Below are 24,961 nucleotides of genomic sequence, written 5' to 3' on the forward strand. Positions count from 1 at the left end.
CTTGACATAGCACTAAATATCATGAACATAAAGCTAGAAGAATTATTACAAAGCAAAACAAAAAAGACATGACATAGTCAGTTGTCTTATATACAGTCAATCAATGTGGCCTAACTTTACCACAGTACAGCATAGAAAGTTGTGACTTGTACACTCTTTACTATACTGTTTTTGTACTGTTTTTGTAACAAAGGATACTCAGTTTATATATTATTTCAACACGTACGGTTTTGAGGTTGCACCTGTGACAAGTTGTGTTCTTTATAGAGTAAAAAATATAACAATGAATGTCTATTTTAAATACATTTATATGCATCTTTTCAATTTTATAGTGAACAAAATCCCAAATTGACTTAAGACCCTCCCTCTCCATATTTAAGCAATTAACTTCTAACCCCCCTCCCCCCAGTACCAGACAGACGGACAGACAGACAGACTTTTTTATTCGGTATCGAGTATTAGAATATACATGGACATTTTACCCGAATAAACGTATGAAGGCTATAATCGTTGATTTATAGTAGTTTTTCTTATGTTATAATAGATTCACCTATTTAACCTATTTAGTAGAGTTACTATTTATTGCCTAGTCTGGGAAAGAAGACCACATACTATATTTAATCTGTATTGTATGTGGACATATTTTGCTACTGCAACTGTTAACATTTTGGGCAGACTCATAAATAGCAGAAACAGCTCGTTCTCATTTAACAAAAGAGAATCATTGTTTATGTTATTTATGTCCTTGAAGAGTTCTTCCCTTAGATTTGAATATGATGTACAGTGAAGAAGGAAGTGTCTCTCATCTTCTACACTATCTGGGCAAAGGAAGCCTCTCCTTTCTTAATCTGATTTTATCAGACGATATGCCCTTAATTTTTTCTCTTCGAGAACAAGAGTTCCCCTCGCCAGACTTGAATTTCTATATCCGTTAATCTAGTTTTAATTATTTTGAATGGGTTCTGACTTGAACAATGATTGTAGTTTATTTCAAGCCAGATATTCCCTAAGCCGCTTCGGTCTAATAGAAATTTTACTTTACTAGACCAGTTATTGTTGTTTGTTGCTAATGACTCTCTATATACAATTGCTGACAGTTTTTGGCGGTTTTCAAGTTTTGTTATGTTTAGCCAAAACTTAACTGATCTTAATTTTGCATTTAAATGATGGGGAGTTGACCTAATTCGGCTAGACAAGCCGAATTGGTAGCCTTTCTTCCAACCCCAAGTAACATTTTGTACCCTACACTGCAATTTAACTTTTGACCCCCCCCCCCCCCCCATTAATTTTAGAACTCCCCTCCCGATAATTATTTCACAGTCCCTTAATCATAACTTGCCTAAGAAAATGAAAGCAGGTTATTTGAGTATCATAATTAACAAATAAAACAGCTTTTTCCGTGCTCCGCTCAGTAATAAAGCACGCAGGAAGTGGCGTAAGCAGGAAAGAAGTGTAAGGAGGAAAACGGGCCTTAGGCGAGTGATTCTCACGCTACTTGAGTGTTTACGACTTTTCCTAAGTGTTTTACTACTTAACGGAGCACGGAAAAAAGCTGTTTTATTCGTTTTATTATATAGAAACTAATTTTACTTCGGTATTGAATTTATTTGCGTAAAAAAGAAAGACAGTCACAGGATCTAGCAGCTTCGCGCGCGCAGATGGCGTCATCACTGTGTTCCGTTCACTTATAAAGCAGAGTTTTCGACCAATCAGCGCGCACGTACTCTATCCTAACTATATAACAAACAAAGATAAGTACCGACTATTCTTGCTTAATAGAGAACGTGAGAGGAATATCCTATTAAGCACTTGTGACTAAGAATTTCTTGTTATTTATTGAATCACCTGTCTTATTTTATTTGTTCCTTGCAAGCGCAATGTGTGCACGTCCCGCATAATCTTATCTCTGTCCGTTAGACTAGTTCTTCTATAGTGAGGTTTTCTTCTCTTGCCAGTTGACGCATTTTAAATACAGTCTTTTCCCTAACGATAGGAAAGTGACCTGAAATATTCTATTTCTATTTTGGCACTTTAAGGTAGTTATTTACCTCCTCCATCCATGCCTATTAATCAAACTTCATTTCCAAAGATTTTAGAACTTCTCATATTATCAAAACATTAAACTTGTTGATATAACAAAATAAGATTTTCATTATCACTGTAAGAGTAAAACCAAATGAACCGTAAAAAAACGCAATATCCGATTAATTGGCTTCTAATTTTTTGTTTGTCATGAAGCCTTTTCTTTTACTTAAATTAACCACCACAAATAGCCAGAGGTACTATAATAGCATTCATGGGTTTAAGTGAAGGATCTTTTATTCTCATGTTAGTATATTGAACGACACCTGAAAGCCATGTTGTATTTCGTATCATGACTTCGTTGATTTTCGGAATCTTGGTGGGCATATTGACTGTAAGTCACGGACTTGATCCTGATTGCTCTAATTCCGCGTTCTCTGTCGGAGCTATCATCACAAAACGTGACATGATACTCAATGAGCACCAAAAGGAGTTAATATCTTCAGTCAGCTTCACCCAATGCGGTCTTCATTGCTTGGAACGGGACTGGTGCATTTCAATCAATTTTGAAATAGGTAAAAAAAGAGGCAAATGTTTCCTAAACGACGCTGGATTGCAACAAGAGTTTTCAAGAACATGGGAGAGAGAAAGATTTATGAAGAAGGAAGGTTTTGTCTTCAGTCAGCTAAGACCGTACTTGGTAAGTATTTCAAATGAATCTTATAAAAAATTGATCTCAGTAGAATAAAGCAATATAAGATAAACATATAAAAACTTTACTGGCGTCTCTTTAATTACATATTGGTCATTTCTTTTTTGAACTGTTCTAGATTTAAAGGCATGGGGTCAAGGGCGGATCCGGGGGGGGGGGGGGGGCAAAGGGGGGCTGAAACCCCCCTTCAGCAGAAAAAAACGATGCTTTTGATATTGCTTTTCGTTGTGTTGACGGAAGAAACTCAATTAGCCCCCCCAACTCAATTAGCCAATTATTAAGCTGTCGCTGGTTCGCAGACGGACTTAACAGTTAGTTCGGCTGCACGCAGGCTATGGTTAAAGGAAATTACGAGGAAAGAAAATGTTAAGCCAAGTCATGGACTACTATACTTTGATCCGTTGCTGCAAAAAAAAAAGAAAAAAAAGAAAAAAAAAAGAAAAAAACCCGATTGTAGTAGATAAAAGGGCACGTATAATGAAAAGACATGTTAAATGTATATGCGATTACATTAGATGTTCACAGTTTTTCGCGTTGTCCAGGCATATTTTCACGTTCCCGTAAACATATTGGAAAGTTTTTAGGTAACTTTATTGCGTAAACGTTTTTGCCGATAAAATGTTCTTAAAATTCGTACATAAGTAATTTTTGAATAGTACATAAGAAAACAACCATAAAAATTAGGGGTTACGGTGCTCATTTAGATGATATCATTGGAGCTCAAGATATCGTTTAGTTTCAGTGGAAAGTACGACCTCTGGTGTACTGAACGTTTTTGCTATTACCGCGGCAATAGTCCCCTTCACAGTTCCCTGCGCTATCTTGAAAGGTAACCGTGCCTTTGCATCGAAGCGAGACGAACGGCGAGCTTGCAATGATAGAGACATGTGAATAATTGTCCAAGCTGTTAAAAAAGGTCTATCATTGCAAGTTCACCGTTCGTCTCGCTTCGATGCAAAGGCACGGTTACCTTTCAAGATGGCGCAGGGAACTGTGAAGGGGACTATTTGATGATAAACTGTGTAAATGCATTGAAGGCGAACAAAACTGATATGAAACGGGATTCGAATTTTTCTTCAATTAGCCTTTGAATACCATAAACTCGTGTCCGTCATATTGAAATCTTTGAAACACAGGAAGCCCTGTCAAACTTTCCTCACCAACATGCGCACGAAAACCGCTGCACTGAACTGATACGCACGGCGAGCACATTACCTTAATACATTTTCCCCATATGTTTTTACAGATTGGAAGTCCCGTTAAGAAAGGTGACATTTTTCGGGACATGTATTCCATCAGCGGCGTATGTCATCAACAAATCCTGAATTCCCATGAAAATCTCTGTCAAGGTGAGTTTTCTTTTTTGGCTATGTGGATGGCTGGCTCTGTTTTCCTTAAAAAAGATGTTCCTAATAAAATTCCTGAAAACGCTTCCCCTGCGTCCCAAAACAAGAAATAAGTAGTGCATGCAATAATTACGATTAATTTTATATAGCAAAAAATAAATTAGAGAGACGTTTATCAGCCGGTCACGGCATTCATTTAATCATTTCAAATTCATTGTCATTGAACCTGATGAGACCCAGGAGAATTTGGGTCGAGTTCTTCTGATTCGAGAAGCATTTTGGAGCGCGCCACTGTGTACATTCACTCGCCATTAGTCCAGAGCTGGACCCACTTTTATCGATGCGCGCGCGGCGAAGACGAACAGAGTAACGAAATTAGACTGGTAAGAATTGTAACGATAAGAGTTGGTCCAGGGAAGTTTGTCTGCGCAAACGCAGCACGAACCACCTCCGGACTTTACTGAAATGTTTTATTTTTGCAAAATTTCTATGCTTCAAAACTTCAACCTCAAATTTCTCGTACTTTTCCGGGATATTCTCTCTTTTTTGAGACAGTTTTGAAATACTTTCCATCAGTTTTCGATGCGTTTTTTTGGTATTTATATTCTCTGCTGGCTTTTTCGGCGATAGAAATGAACGTTTTCCTCGTTTTCACAGTCTCGACAATCTAGACGCTATTCTGTTTTGAAAACAGAGGAAAGCACATCACCATGGCAACAGGGAAATTTCAGATGTGAAATTACAAATCACGCGTTAAATTTCTCTTCGAAAATTTGGGGGTAATTTGTCTGGTCCTCTATGGTATTACAGCAAAAACAGGTTCCTTTTAAAAATTAATCTTTCCCTTAAAATTTCAATATATATATATATATATATATTCTCAATAAATTGTTTGCTTCCGCCTATTTGCGATTTGAAGTTGCATGGTAGCGCGCCGAGAAAACCCCGTCGAGCCACATATATTGCTTTCAATATTTTAAATAAAGATTCAAACGCTTGGGCGAGGTCTTGAATTGTAATGCAAAACCGAGCCCGTGCGTTTGAACTGGTTTAAACTTTGACTACTGTGATTTTGTTTGGGGTAGCTGTGGAGTAGAGTGACCATAGTAAATCCGTGAAACACTAATTACTAAATAGTACAAAATAGTGTTAGTTAAACAATAGAAAACAATGGTTTCATGGATTTACTGTGGTCACTCTAACGTTACGAGACAAACTGCAGAAATTGCAAAATAGAGCAGGCCGTGTTTTGACATTTTCCAATTATGATGCTGATGCAACTGAATTATTAGAGATTCAAGGTGGAAAAATCTTGACCGCCCGCAACAAATTCATAAATCCACAATGGTTTTTAAACGTTTACGCTGCGCAGGCTAGCTCCTGAATATCTAAACTCAAAATTTTCTAGGCGTGACTCTGCTTACAACCTCAGGGACTCTGAAAATAAACACTTATTACCTTATCACCAAATAATTATAAAAACTTATTATCAAAATAGCTTTAGCTACAGTGGCGCCACTTTGTGGAACAGTCTTCCTAGTGGTATGAGGAACACAGAGTCTCTGGGGATATTCAAACGCAAGATCGGCATTCTCGGAAAGCAGCTTTTAGTAAATTGTTTATTATATATATATATATATATATATTTTTTTTTTTTTTTTTTTTTTCAAATATGATAATGTGTGGAACGACGTACCGAGAGCGTTGTTGTCGACCGACGAGGTCTCTTTAGGTACACCTCACTTTAAAAAATGTTTTCTCCAAAATTTGGATAGGACGAGCTGTAGAAATTTCACTACCATCTAGATAAAGCTCTGCCCTATTGATGTAGGAAGTTTAAAGAAAAAACTTGGAGCCGTTTTGAAGAAAACGGCGAAAACGTGATTGTTAGCAAAACTCTCATTTTTGAGGTTTACAACAATTTACGACAATTAGTAAAAAAAAAAGAACATTTATTCGATGAGTTTTTAAGATTTGATGATGATTTTTTCGTAAGGCTCATCCACAATACTTGGAAATAGATATGTGAAAACTTCAATGCAATCCATTCAATGGTAATGTTTCTGCAGCGCGATGTTTCATATTCTTCAAATTTTGGATCGAATTTTCAAGCGGCGTCATAACTTTTTCTGCCCAAGACTTTCCATCCAAATTTATACACAGGCTGCAATACTACTAGATGATAAGATTCTGAAAATTTCAGAAAAATCGTACCTGAGAATGAGGAGAAAAAAGACAAAAACTAAAAATAGCACTGTTTGATTTTCGGCCGTAATAGGCTAAACATTTTTAAAATCTTAAAATAAAATACACTGTTAGAATCTAGGATAATCCAAGCACATTATATGAAAAATAAAGTAAATTCACGCACTAGTTTTGCGATAAAATTGTCCAAAATTCGCTCTGAATTAGTTTGGCTCCACCTTAAGAGCGACTGTCTGTAAGGGTCGAGAACCTGATTTCAGCGACCACTTGGTCAAATTCTTCATACTTTGCCTGAAGATACCCTTGGATGGACCATTTACAAAAATCATATTAAAAGATTCCAGCGGATTTTTATTTTTGAGAAAATCCCAAAAGAGTGAAATGGTCGCCAAGCGCCGGTTTTCGGCTTCGATAATCGTCCCAAGGATACCCCAAGAACAAATGGTCGCTGTGGCTACAAAATTCGCCCAATCGAGCTGAAACTTTTCACAAACCTAGGGTAACATTTCAGCTTTTAAACTAGCTATAAAACTTTGCTGTATCTGGAAGGAATTATTTATTATATGTCGAAATACTAACGGTACTGAAAAATTACCGAAAGAAAGGAGCTATGTTTATCGAGCAAAAGCATCTACTGGTACCTAATTTTCTTGGGAATAAAATTGATTTCCTTAAAGATAAGCTATTAAAGTTAAACTGTACCAAATTTGAAGCTCAAAATCGAAGTATTTCTCAAGTTATTGCTTTTCAAAAACATTGTTTATTTCTTACTGGTTTAAGGGTCAAATGTCAACAAACTACAACTTCAAAGATTCCAGTTAATGCCGGAGTCGAATTGAATGCTTTATTACATGCATGGAAATTGCACTATCAAAAGACCGAGTTTTCATAGCTATCCATTTTACATTCTGTTACTTTTTGAATGCTAGCGCTGTTTTTAGATATTTCTTTCAGTTTAGGTAGTTTTTTGTCGAAAGTTCCCGTCGCTGGCACTGAGTAAAATTAAACAAACACGTAAACATTTACCTGAATTAATTGTCCTTCTGGCGTTACAAGATATCCACCTTCCATTGCATTACTTCTTGCCACTTCTGCCATTCTGAATCTTCAAAATAATTATTGTTCTTTATAATTTTTCTAGTAAATTTTATTGGTAGTAGAGATTTTATTTCTGAAATCAGCACGTTAGCCAAGGAAATCGAAATAAACCTTGACCTGTCAGAATTGATTAGATCATCAATGACAACTGCTAGCTGCGAGCCTTGATGTCTACTATGACAAATGTTCCTAACTATACGTTTACAAACTATATAAAATTATCATTTTTAATCTCAATAAGAATTTGTATCATTGTCTTACTTTGTTCTTGATGTTTACAGTATAATGAGTCATGTATGATAAACACAAGTAATTGGAGCAAGTGACAAAATTTAGACTCGTCACGCAAATCTTAAAACTGTACTCGCTCTAGGAACGCCTTGTACTAATTTTTATTTTAGCATGACGAGACTGTTGAATTAATGCAAGACATAGGTAGAACAATTAAGATTCCGTTCGTCCACTGCCGGTATCATATAATATTGTTGAAGATCTACGCCTTTTATGCATCGTTTCCGCAGCTACTAATATTTGATTTTTTTTAAACAGAACCCAATGAATCTAAAGACCAATAAAAAGAATTATTCTTCAGTAGGGGTGCAAAGTTGAGGCTACAGACACTGCCCCCCCCCCCCCCCCCCCCCCACATCAGCTACCTATCATATCGGTACACGTTTGTAGTAGCATTGATTATCACGAGAATAGTTCTTGTTAAGAACTAAACTTAAGAACAATAAATCCTCTAGCAGTTCGTGTCCTTTTTACAAGGGCACTTGCTAACGAAGTCCTTCAAAAGTGTAAGGTAGGGCGCTTTGCGACGCACAGGACGCTGAGGTACGTCAAGATCAAGCTGCTCGCAGATGTGTTGGAGCATAGGCACCTTGAGGTCTTTTAACTTGTCTTCCGTATCCATCGTGCACAAGTCGTACTGGTCGTAGACAAGTGGATGTTGTGGCTGGTCAATTTCTTCAATATGTTTCCTTACACTACTAAAGTTTATCTCCTCCTGGACTGCTTGAAGGTCAGCCTCATCGGGATATTGTTGTCGAGACGCAGCACTCAGGCGAGAAAAATATGATGCAATTTGATGCAACGTCAAAAATTCTGACAGCTTGAACATACGATTCCCGTCTGCGTCACGAGCTCGTCGCATCTCTCGCGCAACTAAGTCGGCGTTCAGCTTTCGACCTGTTGTTTGACCGATGCGAAACTTTGCTTTCATATATGATATTTGTTTGTCGTTGAAACGATATGATTTTTTAGTAGATCTTAGAGCCCAGCCCTTATGGATATCATTCGACGATGCACCTTGTTGTTTTGGGATGGTTATAGTAGGCACCACTCCCACGCCTTCGTCGAGATTGGAACTGTATCCTATCTTGGCGAGATCGAGAAGTGTGTGTTTCTCTACATGTCGTACACACTTCTCGAGAGAGAGATGCTTTTCGAGAGCAGACACCCTCTGAAACACTCGAATGCACCCTTCTTGCGGACAGCAGAACACTCCAGAATTAGGACTCACACCTTGTGTGTTCACCTCTTCACTTTCCTGCAAGACGCTTGTCTCTGGCGGTGCCTTTGTTTTACCACCAAGTGCTCGGAAATCTCCTGGGGAAAACGGCGAATCCAACCAGGCTATATGAGATCCTTCATTGTAAAAATACAAACACATTATTTAGTGTAAAAGCGCTACCCGGGGAATCAGATGCTTCATTCTATTCTGTCTTTTAATTTATTTTTAATCTAATCGTTTAAAAAAGCGTCCTTCCAAAACTGATAATTAAAGAGCCCCCTCTACCTTCGATGCATTGCTTTACTTACCGCTTGATGACTCCACCTTGATTTTCTTCCCGACACCTATCTTGTACGCACGCCAACACCTGATGTAGTCTTTGCTAAATTCAAAGTTATTGAATTTGGTCACTCCAGGAATGCTCTGCTCAACTTCTGGGAACTCGGGAATTGCTTCTAGAGCCACCACCCGCACTCCGTTTATCCCACCATGGGAGAGCAGTGCATCCTTCAGGTCGTTCGAGTTGAGGACATCATTTCCCTCATTTATGAAGGCTCGGATGTGACCTTTACACGTTGCAGCTAACCGGTCAGCAGCTCCTTTGCCACCCTGTGGGTCACTAAAATCCACTCGTTTGATGGTTACCCCAGTGCTAGCTGTTATCTTTTGGCATGACAATATAGTGGGAGCGCTGTGATAGCAAGCAGCATTGTCCTGACGTAAATAAGCATCATTGATTTCAGGATATTCCTTCTTGAGTGTAGACAGGACATGCTGGATGATCGCTATTACCGGTGAGCTCCCCTGGCTGCATGACTGAACGACGTGGACAAAAGTTTGCCACTGAAGCACCCCCTCCACGCGTCTATAAACAACGGAGATGTGCCAGGAGATGCCACGCTTGCCAAACCAGTCTGCCTGAGATTCCCGGTATCGCTGTGGCAGGAATTTCATAGCCCAGTCATTGGCTATGAAAACTGCGTTTCTGTCTAGAGTGTCGATGGTATCTAGGCGAGCCTGGTCTTGACGTAGTGAGCGTAGAAGGTGACATTTCCAAGACTGTATGGCAAGCATGGCGGTATTAGCAAGGTAGATTGCTTCATCCTTTTCGTCTTCGTTAGGGTAAGATGCCTCAGATATCGCGTTCGAAATAACTTCCAAGACGTTCTTCAGACTCTCACACTGGTGACAAATCTCCTCATGATTGTGATCACATTTCTCGCACAGTGTGGACTCTTTGTTGTCACTCAGAGCGTACACGACACAGTGGTCTGCAACTTCTGCTGCATTACTAAGGTGGACCTAATAAAGGAATTTATAATAATGATTAATATATTGGACAACAGATTTTAGAATTTGGATGCATCTAAAATAGACCAGTTATCCTTCTAAAGAAGTTTAAGGTTGAAATAACAGGAACACGTGGTTAAGTTTTTACTACCTTGAAATCGCTCTTTAGATACAGTTTAGCAGTTTTCAGCGCGTCGATATGCTGGCGTTCCCAATCTTTGCCTAACTGGCTGTGCTCGCTTACTTGGCGTACTAGTTGCATAAGATCATCAAAAGCTCGAGCACCATCTGCGGCAAAGTAATCCAGGCCCTGGAGGGACTTACGAACAGATGCTTTACATTCTGATAAGATTCTTAGCATGGTGCGGTCGCTGAATGGCTCGAAGCTTGTTTCGTCGCAGTACGCCTTGTATTGCTTTACTATTCGCTGGGGTACCACAGTTCGTATAACGTTTGGCACTTCGATCTTTCTACCAGTTGATAGTGTTAGCAGTTTCTGTCCAAATGGTAAGTCTTGTATAAGGTGAGGGCTTGTGATAAATGATAAAAAGTGATCGAGTTGTCCTCGGTTTACGCGCATTCGGATTGTGGGGTGATGTTGGATTGGGGCTCCACGTCCGAACTGCAAGTGGTGCAGGTTAGCAATTGTATAGCGGTATCTGGAGAGTGTTGGAATGAAGTATGTTATTGTCTTGTAGTTAGCAATTCCCGTCATGATTGAAAGAACCTGCCTTCTGCTCTCCCAACTTTCTGCGTTGTTATATGCCTCTGCAAGGGCCTGGAGATATTCTCTCGAGGAATTAGAAATTTCTTCTATTCCAAGGGCTTTATATATTGCTGTCGAAGATTCAATTTCCTGCCACAGAGCTCCTGCATTATTTGGACTGATGGTTGTAAGGACCGCAGCGACAACCTCCACCGCGCGTGCAGTATAACGCCACTTGGTGGTGGCACTTACAGTCTCCAACTCCAGCCATGGTTGTGTGATGGGCGCAACTCCCCGAGAAACCAGAAACCGATTCAGTTTATCACGTGGTTCATCTAGAGAAAGAGCACCAGCATCATCACTCGAGGTAGTACTCCCACTCTCAGGGCTGAGGAAAGTATCATCATGTTGCTGACTTGATATTTTTAGCTTGGAAAACGTCTTGCTTAAGCTGTTAGAGCTGTCGCTGTCCTCACTGGAATGCACTGCTTCTGCACTCTGCTATAGAAGAAGTCGTTAGGAAAATATCAATTTATATACTAATTGGAGTTATTTGGTTTCCCGTTTCACCCCCAGTCAAAATTTTTGTAGACAAAAATCCTCCACAAATAGCGGAAACTGCGACCTGTGGAATCACATTAGTATGGTACACAGATTTGACGAATTTTATTACAATTCCGTACCTCAATTGACGCCGCAGAAGTCTTGTCTTCATCAACTATTCTGTTGTTGACATGTTCTCGACATTTGGTGCATATTGCTGTCCAAAAGATTTAGAACAAAATGAGCACCAGTGTAGCTAGTCATAGTTGTAGTAGAAGAGCATTGAAACATGCATAGTTCTAAATATCTCCCTCCAACCTTCCTGACAGTATTTACATCACACATCATGGAACTAACCCTAACCCTAACCTCATGACTAAAGCGGATTAGTACTTACGTAATCCGACGGAAATAAGTATGCCTGTGGTCTTCAAGATCAACCAAGACTGCTTGCTGTTGATGCGGTGACTCCCCTTCGCATTAGCTGTGTGTGTAGCAATACTTTGTGGGGCTGCGCAGTTCGTTCTTCTCGACCGCCACCGGATTCCAAAGTCAGCTCTATGACGCGGGCATATACTTAGTATTTTGTGCTGCTCGTCCACACAGAAAACACCTGAAAAATTCATTTGATATATGCAGCGTAAATTATATTTCCTAAGAATATGAGCTTTTCGGAATAATTACTTACCTGCTCGAGTTAGCAAAAGTTTTAACTCACTCTCGACCCCCTCGTCAGCAGCAAGTTGCAGTGATCGCAGATGACCCTGTACGTCTCTTGTACAGGACCCAAGCGGAATGAAATCCAGATGACCAGGATATTCTGTACTCTGGCCGCAAACAGTAATATCATTCCTCGGAAAAAGTTTCTCCAAAAGAGTGCGATACTCGCAAAAATCCATTATCTGGTCTAAGACAAACTCATGCTATGTGATTGCGAAATTCAGCCCACAATACTACTAGTAAAGGTTACGAAATACTGGAAAACATATATTTGATACCTAGTTTGTTTTGTCACACAAGCACGATTCAGGTATTGTGTTACACATTAATAAGGCCGTAAATGTCTACATTCGTTACGTAACGAATTCTGGGACTGCGAATCTATAGCTTTCACTAAGCATTCACTAATGGTGTCCTTTGTAAGATACCTTGTATTATTTACGAGGGCTTCATATGTGTACTTATTTTAAAATTACGTTAGATGGCTCGACAAACTGTAGATAGGCATCATCTGTTTGTGACTTTTAAGAAGGCCATTGTTTTGCTCTTTCCAAGATATTCAAAGTAGATCAATAAAAGGTACTGAGAACAATAGTAATGTTGAAGATTCAGAATGGCAGAAGTGGCAAGAAGTAATGCAATGGAAGGTGGATATCTTGTAACGCCAGAAGGACAATTAATTCAGGTAAATGTTTACGTGTTTGTTTAATTTTACTCAGTGCCAGCGACGGGAACTTTCGGCAAAAAACTACCTAAACTGAAAGAAATATCTAAAAACAGCGCTAGCATTCAAAAAGTAACAGAATGTAAAATGGATAGCTATGAAAACTCGGTCTTTTGATAGTGCAATTTCCATGCATGTAATAAAGCATTCAATTCGACTCCGGCATTAACTGGAATCTTTGAAGTTGTAGTTTGTTGACATTTGACCCTTAAACCAGTAAGAAATAAACAATGTTTTTGAAAAGCAATAACTTGAGAAATACTTCGATTTTGAGCTTCAAATTTGGTACAGTTTAACTTTAATAGCTTATCTTTAAGGAAATCAATTTTATTCCCAAGAAAATTAGGTACCAGTAGATGCTTTTGCTCGATAAACATAGCTCCTTTCTTTCGGTAATTTTTCAGTACCGTTAGTATTTCGACATATAATAAATAATTCCTTCCAGATACAGCAAAGTTTTATAGCTAGTTTAAAAGCTGAAATGTTACCCTAGGTTTGTGAAAAGTTTCAGCTCGATTGGGCGAATTTTGTAGCCACAGCGACCATTTGTTCTTGGGGTATCCTTGGGACGATTATCGAAGCCGAAAACCGGCGCTTGGCGACCATTTCACTCTTTTGGGATTTTCTCAAAAATAAAAATCCGCTGGAACCTTTTAATATGATTTTTGTAAATGGTCCATCCAAGGGTATCTTCAGGCAAAGTATGAAGAATTTGACCAAGTGGTCGCTGAAATCGGGTTCTCGACCCTTACAGACAGTCGCTCTTAAATAAAGATTATCTATCTTATCTATCTATCTATAATTCAGCCTTGCTCTCCACTGTTGATATCCATTCCGCCCCCGCCTTTAAGAATCTGGGTTTTCCGCCGAATTTAAGAACCTACATCAAACAATGGATTTAGGGTGTGGTTGATTTTCAATATTTCGGAAATCATTAAATCGCTGACTATCCAGACAGACAAAAGCGAAAAAGCTAATAACCTTGAACCATGGTACTTTGTTATAGGGAATGGTACGTTGTCATTGGTTTTGGACGTTTATATATTGCAAGAATATATTACCGTTTTCGAAGTCGCATTACTCATGCAAACCTGTATTGAGTCGGTTCCTTTTTTTTCCAAATTCATAATTATTTATCAACAGTGCTGTTTTTTTATTCCTTTTTTTAAAAGCCATAAACTTGGTTAATATCTTATCTCGTAGGAGACTATAAAAGAGTTGAAAATGGATAATTATTTACGCTATTTACGTTGATGGTTACATATTAATAAGATGATTCTAGATAATTACCCTGTATCCCAGAGAGTCTCTCGCTCTAGTTATCCTTGGTTGTGGCTCTTGTTATTGCAATCGACTTCCCGCCTCACACTTTTGGCGCCTGCGGCGCCATTTATATTAAACTCATTTGAAAAAATATTATGAGGTTGCAGTTGAACCTCTTCACATAAGATATTTGAGATAAATACATCATTCAACATGCATGCCTACTGAAAAAGTAATAAAACCTGTGTTTTCCAGAAATTATTTATTTGGTTATATTTCTGACCAGATCTTATATGCTTCATCTCAATGTCGTACTTTTTTATTTCTAGGCCTACTTAATTGTGTCGATGAAATAGTTTCTGAAGCTGCTGGAGTCTGAAAGCCCAAAGTAATTATGTTCAAAATAGAGCACAATGCCGTGGTTTTATATTTTCTGAGGTTTAGTATCCAGGCATTCGAGATCCTGTAGCCTTCTTTATTTGTGAAGTAAGTACGTCATAAATAAACTTGCAAAATTGCATGACCTGTAAGCGGAAGCTTAATTTGTTAATCATTCGTTTGTGGGACTTTCAATCACACGCACAAAATCCTATTTTCCCGTCGCGACAAAATAAACTAAAGAACGAAACACCTTCAACACCACGAAACACAAAGAACGAAACAGCCATTCTCAATCACACGCACCCTCTATAGCGATTGTTTCTGTCGCGACGAAGAAGGTTTTGGTGGACGTCAATCACAAGGTATTTCCACGACATTGCCGGAAAACACAAAGCTATAAGGGCACATGCCTATGGAATGTCATGGAAACGCCTTGACTGACGTCCACCAAAAGCTTCTTCGTCGCGACAGAAACAATCGCTAGAGCGGCGCGTGTTATTGAGAATGGCTGTAACTGACGCATACCAAAACCTACTTCATTCAGGCGACGATAACGAGCGAGCAGAAGAATTGATTGATGGATGGATGGATGGATGGAGGGAGGGAGGGAGGGAGGGAGGGAGGGAGGGAGGGAGGGAGGGGGGGAGGGAGGGAGGGAGGGATGGATGAATGGATGGATGGATGATTGGTATTTCAGTGGAGGACAGCGTAAGTCGGTCAGGGGAGGGAAGACATGATTATTATTGATTTTTTTGTGCTGTGCCTATGGGCACAGTACATTTGTTTTTGTTGAGTTAGGTATGATCGGAATTTAGTGTTACGAATGCCATTGGTGGACCTCGTCATGATTGACATTGGTGAAACCACACATTGGTGAAAATGCATGTTGAGATCTGTAAGATCGGGACACGGAGGAGGTGAAAGAGGTTGAACATATGTGGTTTTCGTGGTAAGAGTGCCTTAATCCAACTTACTTTAAACTTAATTTGGTAGTTCTAAGCAGATAATTAGAAACTGGAGCTAAATTAGAAACTTTAAGTGCAATTTTTGTTTTTTGATACAACTCGAATTAGTTACGTAAACAAAAGATTGTAAATGGACAGGCCAGTAATTCATACTGCGTCATTGATGTAAAATAGTACTCGCACGAGTTTTATTTTATTTTATTAGCAAGAAAAATGATATTAGGTTTGATTAGCAAAACATATTTATTTCTAGTCGAATATTTTCATGACAAAAACGTATTTCATGCCGTAAGCTTGAATGGGGGCGGGCAAGGAATTTCTACTGCGTCATTGATCTAAAATAGTACTATTGGTATTTACTAAAACAAGGAACGACCTAAAACCACCTGAAACGACCTGAAACGACCTGAAACGACCTGAAACGACCTGAAACGACCTGAAACGACCTGAAACGACCTGAAACCATCTTGAAACCACCTGAAACCAGCCAAAACATTGAATCTCCATGGAGTTTGTCGTCCAGTTTGTGTATTTTATTGACTGTTATCGATCGATCGAGTGTTTGTTTTCCTTAGAAGGGATGTACTTCATGGTAGAATGTCATATTGTCGCTCATACGTATAGTATCCCATAGAAGTATTCCACACTTATACCTCACTTTTCCCTTGCTATGATTACCTGTTCCTAGCTATGATCAACCGTCCCTACCTATGGTCAACTGTTCCTAGCTATGATCAACTGTCACTAGCTATGATCAACTATCCCTTAGCTATGATCAACTATCCCTAGCTATTTTCAACTATCTCTTGCTATTTTCAACTGCTCCTAGCTGTCATCAACTGTCCCCAGCTATTTTCAACTATCCCTAGCTATGATTACAATTTGAACATTTTTTTACTTTAACGTGTAAATTTGTTTAACTTAACATTGGCGTATCTAGGGGGCTCAGGGGTGCCTGTGACCCCATTTTCAAAGCCAAAGATAAATCATCTGACCGTTGATGCAGTATGTGATATGATGTCATAGTGACAATTTGGTATGTTGTTACATCCATTTTGAAATCACAAGCAAATCCTGCAATCTGATTGGTTCCCTGCAGCAGTGATTTCAGCATAAATCGCACGATTTTGAGCTCTAAATTGCACGATTTTGCACATCAACTGATATGAACCAATCACAAGAGAGACATGTCATTTTCTAGCCAATTATATCAAGGAATCCATCTGAGTGTTGGGCTCAACGCTTCTTGCGAAAAAAAAGAGCCACGGCTCAAAAAAAATTTTCTGAAGAACGATTTTACCGTCAAAAGTCGTAAAAAAAGACTAAAAAAGCCATAAAAAGGACTTAAAAAGACCAACTGATCACTTAAAATTGTCAAAAGCATCTTTGTAAAGTAACTGCTTAAGTAAGTTGAAGATATTACAGCGAAAAGCAGTGGGGGGAAATGCAATCGGCATCTTTTGAATGTGACTTCTTGGCGATTGATCGTGGAAAGTGGTTTCCTTTCAATCTGTAAAGCATAACAACACATCGACGAAAATACAGTCATTAAAAGAAGTTTTTCTTAAGAAGAAGATTTTTACTGAGCTACGTGACTTCTTAAGGACAACCGAAGGACTAAACAACCTTTGATTTTTGTTGTTTTCTCGGCACAAGTGTGATCTTAACATGTTGAACAGAAATCGTAAAAACACAAGCAGTGAGCATTGGCTGTATGGACAACAGCCAGTTCATTACAACCCTTTTGGGCAGGATTGTTTTGCTATTTAATGTAAGTAAACGATTCTTAATACATGTAATGCCTTTTGGTCCTATATAAATTCATTTTAGTTTTGGATTGAAAGTGTTGGTTTTCAAAATGAGAATCATTGCTCGATCAGTATAAACAAGTTCTCTTGACAGCATGTTTGAATCGACTACTTATAGATTGTAAGTCATATCGGTTTAACTGGAAAAAACGTCTTTTTCGAAAAAGATTTCAAAATGGATATAATAAAGTGGTAATTGAACTTCGTGTCGTGCAATTTTGGTCTGAAATCAAACTTGCAATTACAAATCGCACTCCCGCTACGCGGTCGTGCGATTTTGTAATCGCGCGTTTGATTTCAGACCAAATTGCACTCCACTCAGTTCAATTACCATTATTAATCAGATCTTGAGCTGGTAACAATGGGAAAAATTGCCTATACATTTGGAATATTTGCTCTTTTCAGTCTTTTTCCTCTCTTTCCAAAGCAACAGGTTGTATTAAAAGTAAAGTTATATAGCACAAGTAAAATGCGTGACACAACATCCTAAATGACCCGTAAATCTTCTGTTCTTTCGCTAACTACCGTAGTTAGCGTGTTTTCGAGGCTACGAAACATAGGAAACCATAAGAGGCGAATGTATAGCCAACAGATAGTATGAGCTTATAAACAGCAAAAATACGATTCTAAATTTCAACAAATTCCTATGAATTATATACCAAAATGTTCAAGAAAGCCCGGGGTTTTCAAATCCACTTCTGTTTTTTTTTTTTTTTTTTTTTTTGGCAGGTTCTGTTTTATTCTAAGACGATTTTCTAGCTTGACTCCGGTTATGTCATGCATTTTCTTCTGTAAAATACATCCAATAGCGTACATTCAACTCAAAAAGTACGGTGGTTTTTTCAATAGAATTGAAAAATTAAACGAGCCTTACCTGTAAGGTGAAGTTTGATTGTGATTCTACCAAATCCAAGGTGACGCGCTGAGGGTTAACATGAGATGCACACGTGCTGCCGTGGATGCTCAGATTTTTAAATGTTGTGGACACGATATAGAGAAAAAACGGGTAAAAAGCACGGGTGGGAAAACAGAATAACTCTAAGGGAGGGCATGTTAACCCTCAGCGCGTCACCTTGGATTTGGTAGAATCACGATCAAACTTCACCTTACAGGTAAGGCTCGTTTAATTTTTCAATTCTACCAAATCACGGTGACGTCACTTCCGGTTAACATGAGACTTTAAAGCAATTATTGTGGACACAACCACTATTGACAAACAAAACAAAACTTTATTATGACAATAACAATTTATCTTAATACCGCTGCAGCAAAATCAGTAAGCACAGGTTTATTATAGAATGTCTGGAAAGTTGAAACTTGAGACCATCCTATGTGCTTCAATATTTCATCAGTCGGAATCATCTGGCTTGCTTTGGATGTAGCAGCTGCTCTGGTGCTGTGAGCCTTGAACTTTGTTGTATCAACACCACTTGCTTGGAGGACAGTTTTAATCCATCGACCTATAGTACTAGTACTAACTGGTCGATAAGGCTTCACGTAGGATATGAGCAGTCGTGAATTGCCTTCATTACGTACACTCTTTGTCACTTCAAGATAGTGTCGAAGAGTGGAATAAACACAGAGTTCCTGTTTAATGTACTTCTTAACAATAAACGATGCAAAAATCTTTCCCGGTTTGTCTTGCTTGACATGATCCCGTATGTAGAACTAATAATAATCTGCATTCTCTTTCATATCATCAATATCGAGAAATGATAATGTCTGACATCTTTGTCCAGATGTGAGTGCTAGCAAAATAACTAGTTTGAATGTGAGTTCCTTTAATGAAAGTTTCTCCAACGGCGACAATAGCTCTATGTATTTCAGTACTGGGTTGACATCCCAAATCTCCTGATAACGAGGAGTAGGTTTGACTAAATTAAACACTCCCTTCAAATAGCGTACAACAAAGGGGTGATCAGTAATTGTGTAGTGAGTACCAGGAAATTCAAATCCCATTAAATAGTTCGACAAAGCCGAACGTGCTGTATTAATTGTGGAATAGGATAGCTCTTTGATGTGTAAACTGTGCAGAAACTCTAACACGTCATTGATATTTGGGCGCAATGAATCAACTTTCCTCTGTAGACAAAATTCACCCCACCTCCTGATGTGAACATCATATTGCTTCTGTGTACTTGGTCTCCATGAGGACATGAGGACATTGGTAATGTCCTCAGAAATGCTGCATTCAATGAACTGTTGCCTGATACCTTGCATGCCATGAGTTGCAGTTTGCGGCTCAGGGGATGAACATCTCCATGAACTGGATGGCAAAGCACTTTCCTGGTGACAAGGAACATTCTGGGCCGATGGATCAGGAGACTTAGAAGCCTTGTAAACCAAGCTTGTGTGGTCCACAGAGGTACTATGATGGTCACTGTTGCTTGTTCCAAAAATATTTTTTGGAGACATCTACTGATTAAACAGAATGGTGGAAACATATAACTGGTAGTGAACTGGGACCAATTCACAGTGAAAGCATCTACATAGGTTGCACAGGGATCTTGTTTCCAAGAAACATAGGTATTCGTTTGATGGTTGATTCGACTGGCAAACAGATCAATCTCAGGGACCCCATACAACCCACAGATTCTGTCAAATAGAATAGGATTCAGCTGCCATTCTATCCCATCCTCAAAATGGCGCGACAGTGAGTCTGCAATAGCATTCAGCTGCCCCGGCTGATAAGCCGCTGAGAGCCAGAGGTGCCGACTGATGGCCCATAACCAAATGTCCTTAGCAATCTGAGTGCATTCCTTACTCTTACAACCTCCCATAGCATTAATATAGGACACTGTGGTAGTATTGTCAGATAAGATCCTAATGTGTTGGTTTGATACTGATTCAGTTTAACTGCGAGCATCTCCAGGATATTGATATGATATTTCCTCTCCACTTGGGACCATAGACCTTGGGTTTGACTTTGGGAAGTCCAAGCACCCCAACCCACAGAAGATGCGTCAGACGTAAGAATCATGGTTGGGATACCATGCACAATGTTTCTCCTTGCAGCAGGGAGGGAACTGACCCACCATTCTAATTCTTGGAGACTTTCCCTGGAAAGGGACATTTTCTCATCAAAATCCCCTTGGGTAGCTTTTAGGGACACATCCTTGTCCCATTCTAAATTTCTATAATACAGCGGGCCAAAACTCCACCCCAGAAAATGTTGATACCAAAGTTCCTATCAATGATGCAACTTCCCGAATGGTATATGCCTGTCCACATAAATACTTCTGACACATAAGGACAATTTTCTCAATCTTCTTTGGGGTCAAACAAACTGTCATGGTGTCAGAATTTAACACGAAACCCAAAAACTCTAATGACTGTGTAGGATTGAATATAGACATGCTTGGGTCAATGACAAAACCTAGACGAGTAAACAGCTGAGCTGCATGTATGGTAGCCTCACGACAGGCATCTTCAGTATCGTCCGTGAAGAAAGAGTCATCAAGATATCCCAGACAATTATGTCCATATTGAGTTCGTAAGGTGGAAAAAACAGGTTTGAGGACCTTCGTAAAAATACGTGGACTACTTGTCAACCCCATTGGTAGGGCCCGAAATAGAAACAGGTATCCCCTCCATGCAAACTTGAGAAACATTCTATAGGCAGGAGATATTGGTATGGAGTAATAAGCATCTCGCAGGTCGATTGAAGACATAAAACACCCAGGCTTCATTAATTTGATTGCAGACTCAAGCGTGTCCATTTTAAACTTATGGTAAGTCACTGATTGGTTAAGGGACTTTAAATTGAAAATCATTCAGTAGACCCCAGGTTCCTTCTTAGGTATTAGAAATATAGGTGAAATAATCTCCCCACGTTCTGACTGACATCGTTCAATAATTTGCTTTTCCAAAAAGGTGTCAATCTCTCTATCAACAGCTTGTTGTTCTGTCAATGTGAATTTGAATTCTGGGTGTAAGGAACTTGAAGAGCCAATTGATGGCATAGGAATGCAATCAAACTCAAGTTCACAATTAGACACACATTGTAAGACAAAGGGGTCCAAGGTAATTGTTTTCCATTCCTCTAAACAGTGTTGTAATTGGCCAGCTCTAAATGGTGTCTCTGACCCAATAATAGCATGAATTTGAGTCATGTAACTAACCTGAGCTCTGGAAATTATTGACAAGATTCTTTGTCGGTCTGAGTGCGTTGTCTGGCTCCTCCCCTCCTGCGGTAGGAGCCTCTCTCTCCTAAAAAAGACCTTGAGCCATAAGCTCTGCCATCTCTTGAAGATGAAGAGGATCTTTGCCGGCTTAGGTTCAGTTCTGGATTACCTGCCAAGGCAAGGACTAAAGAGTGTGCAAGAACAGACTTCATCTCTCCTGTTGCCTTCTCGCAGGCAGACATCATGGCATACATGGCAGTAATAAAATACTGTTGAGACTTCTGAAAAGCCCTATCTGTGGCTTTGGTATTCTGGCTTAACTGATTCCAAACAGCTCTATTGACTTTGGGCGAGACCAGCAATTTGCAATTTTCTGGTCGAAGATATTTTGACATCAAATCGTCGAGTTTTGACTTGGGTAGCTTTTCTTTAACCAGTTCCTCCACCATGGTGGCTAAATTAGAATCAACGGCTGGCCCAGTCTTATCTGATGTAGAGAATTCATCTGCAAGATTGTCGAAACCAGAAGTGGTATTACCCACATAATCGTCAAGAAGGTTATTGACTTGTGACGAATCCCTGTCCTTTTCTCCTGAGGAAACGCTGTGTTCAGAATCTGAATCGTCAACAGGTCCAAGCTGCTCCTGAATCTGATTAGTGATCTCCTGTTTGAATGTGTTGAACATTCCCAACATCTCATCTTTCCAAGATGGCGGAGGTGAACACCTCGTGTCGTCCGCCATGAAATAAATTTACTGGAAAATAAACCAGTAGGGAGCAACCATTAGTTTATTCCAGCAAAATAATGAATATTTCGCAGAACTAAGGTTGCAACTCGGGAAACTATAACTTTCTTTCCCAAAAACCGCCTAGGATGCATAAATTTCGGCGGTGTAAGTGAGGCATGAAGCACTCGACTTACAAACAGATTCGCTTGGACGGAGTTTGCATCATAAATATGACTTGAAAAATCTAAAACGAAAGAAGATAAAAGAAGATAAAGTAAAAATATCCCAAATTAAACTTCTTACCTAATGAATGAAGTGAAAAATATTATCGATAAAGTCTCCACAACTTCGAAGGATTCGAAGAGATCCGAACTCCACGGCTAAGCTTTGTGTACTGAGCATCCACGGCAGCACGTGTGCATCTCATGTTAACCGGAAGTGACGTCACCGTGATTTGGTAGAATTCATTCTAAACCATATCATACAGTCCGTGAATAGTTGAATTAACTGAATCCACTTCTGTTTTTCGTTTTTTTTTTTGCCTAGATAGTCATTATTTTGAGAAATGATCCAAAAACCGTGTTTTTGAGACATAATTTGTATGGGCTCACATGAGGGGGCGTGAGCTTGAAATCGTAGCTGACCAAATGTTAACAGATTTTTTTTTTGATGAAGAATCTTTCAAGAACAACAAAAGCTCCTTGGGGCTTGACGCTGTGACGTCACGTGAAAACGCTCTATACTCGCGCAAAGAAAACGATATGGTGCATTTCGATTCGATTTCACTGCATGGTTTTTATTATGGGAGACATTATCTTCAATTTAAGATCTTTTTCCCCGATTTTTTTTCCTTTTCAGATTTATTTAAATTGGGCTCCCTTTGAATTGTGTATCAGGAGCTCAACTTTTAGGCAGTGCCTAAATTTATATATTAGATTTACATGTAAGTAATTTTCATCTAAGCCACTAGTACTATACATGTACACTTCATAAAACCTACAACATTTACAATTCATCATTGAGAATAAAACAAAATGTCGCTTATTTTAATTTTGCAAACACGTTTTGTGTGAATACATTCAAGGTGAAGATAGGCATTTATCAAATTTCACGTGATACTAAATACAGTTGCATGGAGAATTCTGTTAGTTTTTACTCACGACTCATTTGATGTCGGTGATATCTTACCTTTTTTTTAAAAAAAGAAAAAAAAATGAATTACAAGTTAGCATGACTAAAATTGTATCGAACGTTTGAAATAAAATTCATTCGATTCATTCCATATCCTATAGCCTTGCTTTTAATCATGTAAAAGTAAAACAGATAGCCGACCAAAAAGGAGTTCATTTATCACAACAATTTCTGGCATGTGTAAACAAAATGCCCACGTTTTTGTTTCCGAGAAGCGTTGGTTATTTAAAAGAATTGACAACATTACTTAAAGCAAATGGGAATTGAAAAAGCTGTGTAAATATAATCAAGAACGTTTTAGATAAAAGTTCGATTCTGTTATTGAATAACAATAGTACGTAACAGATTTTGTCTCCTTCCGTTCTGTTTGTTCATAAATTTCACATGTGTCATAACTAAACTTAAATTATGCATTTTAATATCTTTTGAGTTCTATTTTTAAATGTATTTTCTGTTTCACTTAACTATCATAGCTTTTTAGTTTTATCTCATACACACACACACACACACACACACACACACACACACACACACACACACACCCATGAGTATATATTTTATCTAATTCTGCAAAGAACGTGAGCGATACGGAAAAGACCATGCCTGATATGAGACCGTATCAGTACGATAGAGTTTAGAGGGAGTTTGAGCATCTCTTTGCAGAATTCACCTTTTCGGCGCTAGCTTGGGTCGTGTTATGGTCATCAAAAAGTTCGGACATTGTTTTCGGATTCCCATATAAATTCACTGACTTTAAAGAGGAAATTTAGGTAGATTTCTTTAATTAGCTCTCTTAACAGCAGTAAGAAAAGCTTCAATCAATCTAGAAAAATGATCATTTACTTGTATTTAGAGAACTAACTAAACATTAACTTAGAAATAGTTCATTTAGAGTAAGTACATTTGTACGGAAATTCGAGAACAATGTCCGAACTTTTTGGCGACCGTAACACAATCTAAACCAATTTATACCCCGTGACGGCTAGCGCCGAAAAGGTGAATTAAATGATAAACAACTTATCAGCCGGCTAAGCATCTGATACGGCTGTGCATTTTTACTCGTCACTTTTATTTTCACTCTCCTAAAGGTTTGCCAAAATACTCCGTGACTCTTAAAAATATACAGCCGTATCAGATGCTTAGCAGACTGATAACCTCTATATATTCTTTGCTAGTTGTAGATTATATTTTTTTCCTATTCTATTTATTCTAATTGTAAAGCATAGTTTATGGATTTGGCACTATTTTAGTTATAGTTATAGTGATTATGATTATGATTATGAATATGATTATGAATATGATTATGATTATGATTATGATTATGATTATGATTATGATTATGATTATGATTATGATTATGATTATGATTATGATTATGATTATGATTATGATTATGATTATGATTATGATTATGATTATGATTATGATTATGATTATGATTATGATTATGATTATGATTATGATTATGATTATGATTATGATTATGATTATGATTATGATTATGATTATGATTATGATTATGATTATGATTATGATTATGATTATGATTATGATTATGATTATGATTATGATTGTGATTGTGATTGTGATTGTGATTGTGATTGTGATTATGATTATGATTA

The 24,961-nt window shown here is 38.4% G+C and overlaps 3 protein-coding genes and 1 long non-coding RNA gene across 4 annotated transcripts; 1 reads left to right on the top strand and 3 right to left on the bottom strand.

Moving 5' to 3' along the window:
• Window positions 1–2,301: 2,301 nt before the first annotated feature.
• Window positions 2,302–14,665, top strand: LOC116308096 (uncharacterized). The gene is made up of 3 exons (XM_089024662.1): window positions 2,302–2,722; window positions 3,981–4,083; window positions 14,472–14,665. Exons 1-3 carry the CDS (start codon window positions 2,375–2,377, stop codon window positions 14,519–14,521), a joined length of 501 nt encoding a protein of 166 aa, XP_088880788.1. The 5' UTR covers window positions 2,302–2,374; the 3' UTR covers window positions 14,522–14,665.
• Window positions 8,031–13,608, bottom strand: LOC148904743 (uncharacterized). The gene is made up of 5 exons (XM_089024658.1): window positions 11,833–13,608; window positions 11,576–11,652; window positions 10,338–11,393; window positions 9,205–10,198; window positions 8,031–9,030 (listed from the first exon to the last, which is right to left on the bottom strand). Exons 1-5 carry the CDS (start codon window positions 12,059–12,061, stop codon window positions 8,126–8,128), a joined length of 3,261 nt encoding a protein of 1,086 aa, XP_088880784.1. The 5' UTR covers window positions 12,062–13,608; the 3' UTR covers window positions 8,031–8,125.
• A 1,047-nt stretch (window positions 14,666–15,712) lies between the features above and the next one.
• LOC148904744 (uncharacterized) lies at window positions 15,713–16,287 on the bottom strand. The gene is made up of 2 exons (XR_016118801.1): window positions 15,915–16,287; window positions 15,713–15,874 (listed from the first exon to the last, which is right to left on the bottom strand). It is a non-coding gene; the product is annotated as an uncharacterized LOC148904744 (long non-coding RNA).
• A 5,144-nt stretch (window positions 16,288–21,431) lies between these two features.
• On the bottom strand, window positions 21,432–22,230 carry LOC116286708 (uncharacterized). The gene has a single exon (XM_089024495.1). The coding sequence runs from the start codon at window positions 22,161–22,163 to the stop codon at window positions 21,432–21,434; it is 732 nt and encodes a 243-aa protein (XP_088880621.1). The 5' UTR covers window positions 22,164–22,230.
• Window positions 22,231–24,961: the final 2,731 nt, after the last annotated feature.

This window comes from Actinia tenebrosa, unplaced genomic scaffold (assembly GCF_029948245.1).
Source record: "Actinia tenebrosa isolate PJP-AT-01 unplaced genomic scaffold, QUT_ActTen_1.0 PGA_scaffold9__36_contigs__length_13948895, whole genome shotgun sequence".
Lineage (NCBI taxonomy): Eukaryota > Metazoa > Cnidaria > Anthozoa > Actiniaria > Actiniidae > Actinia > Actinia tenebrosa.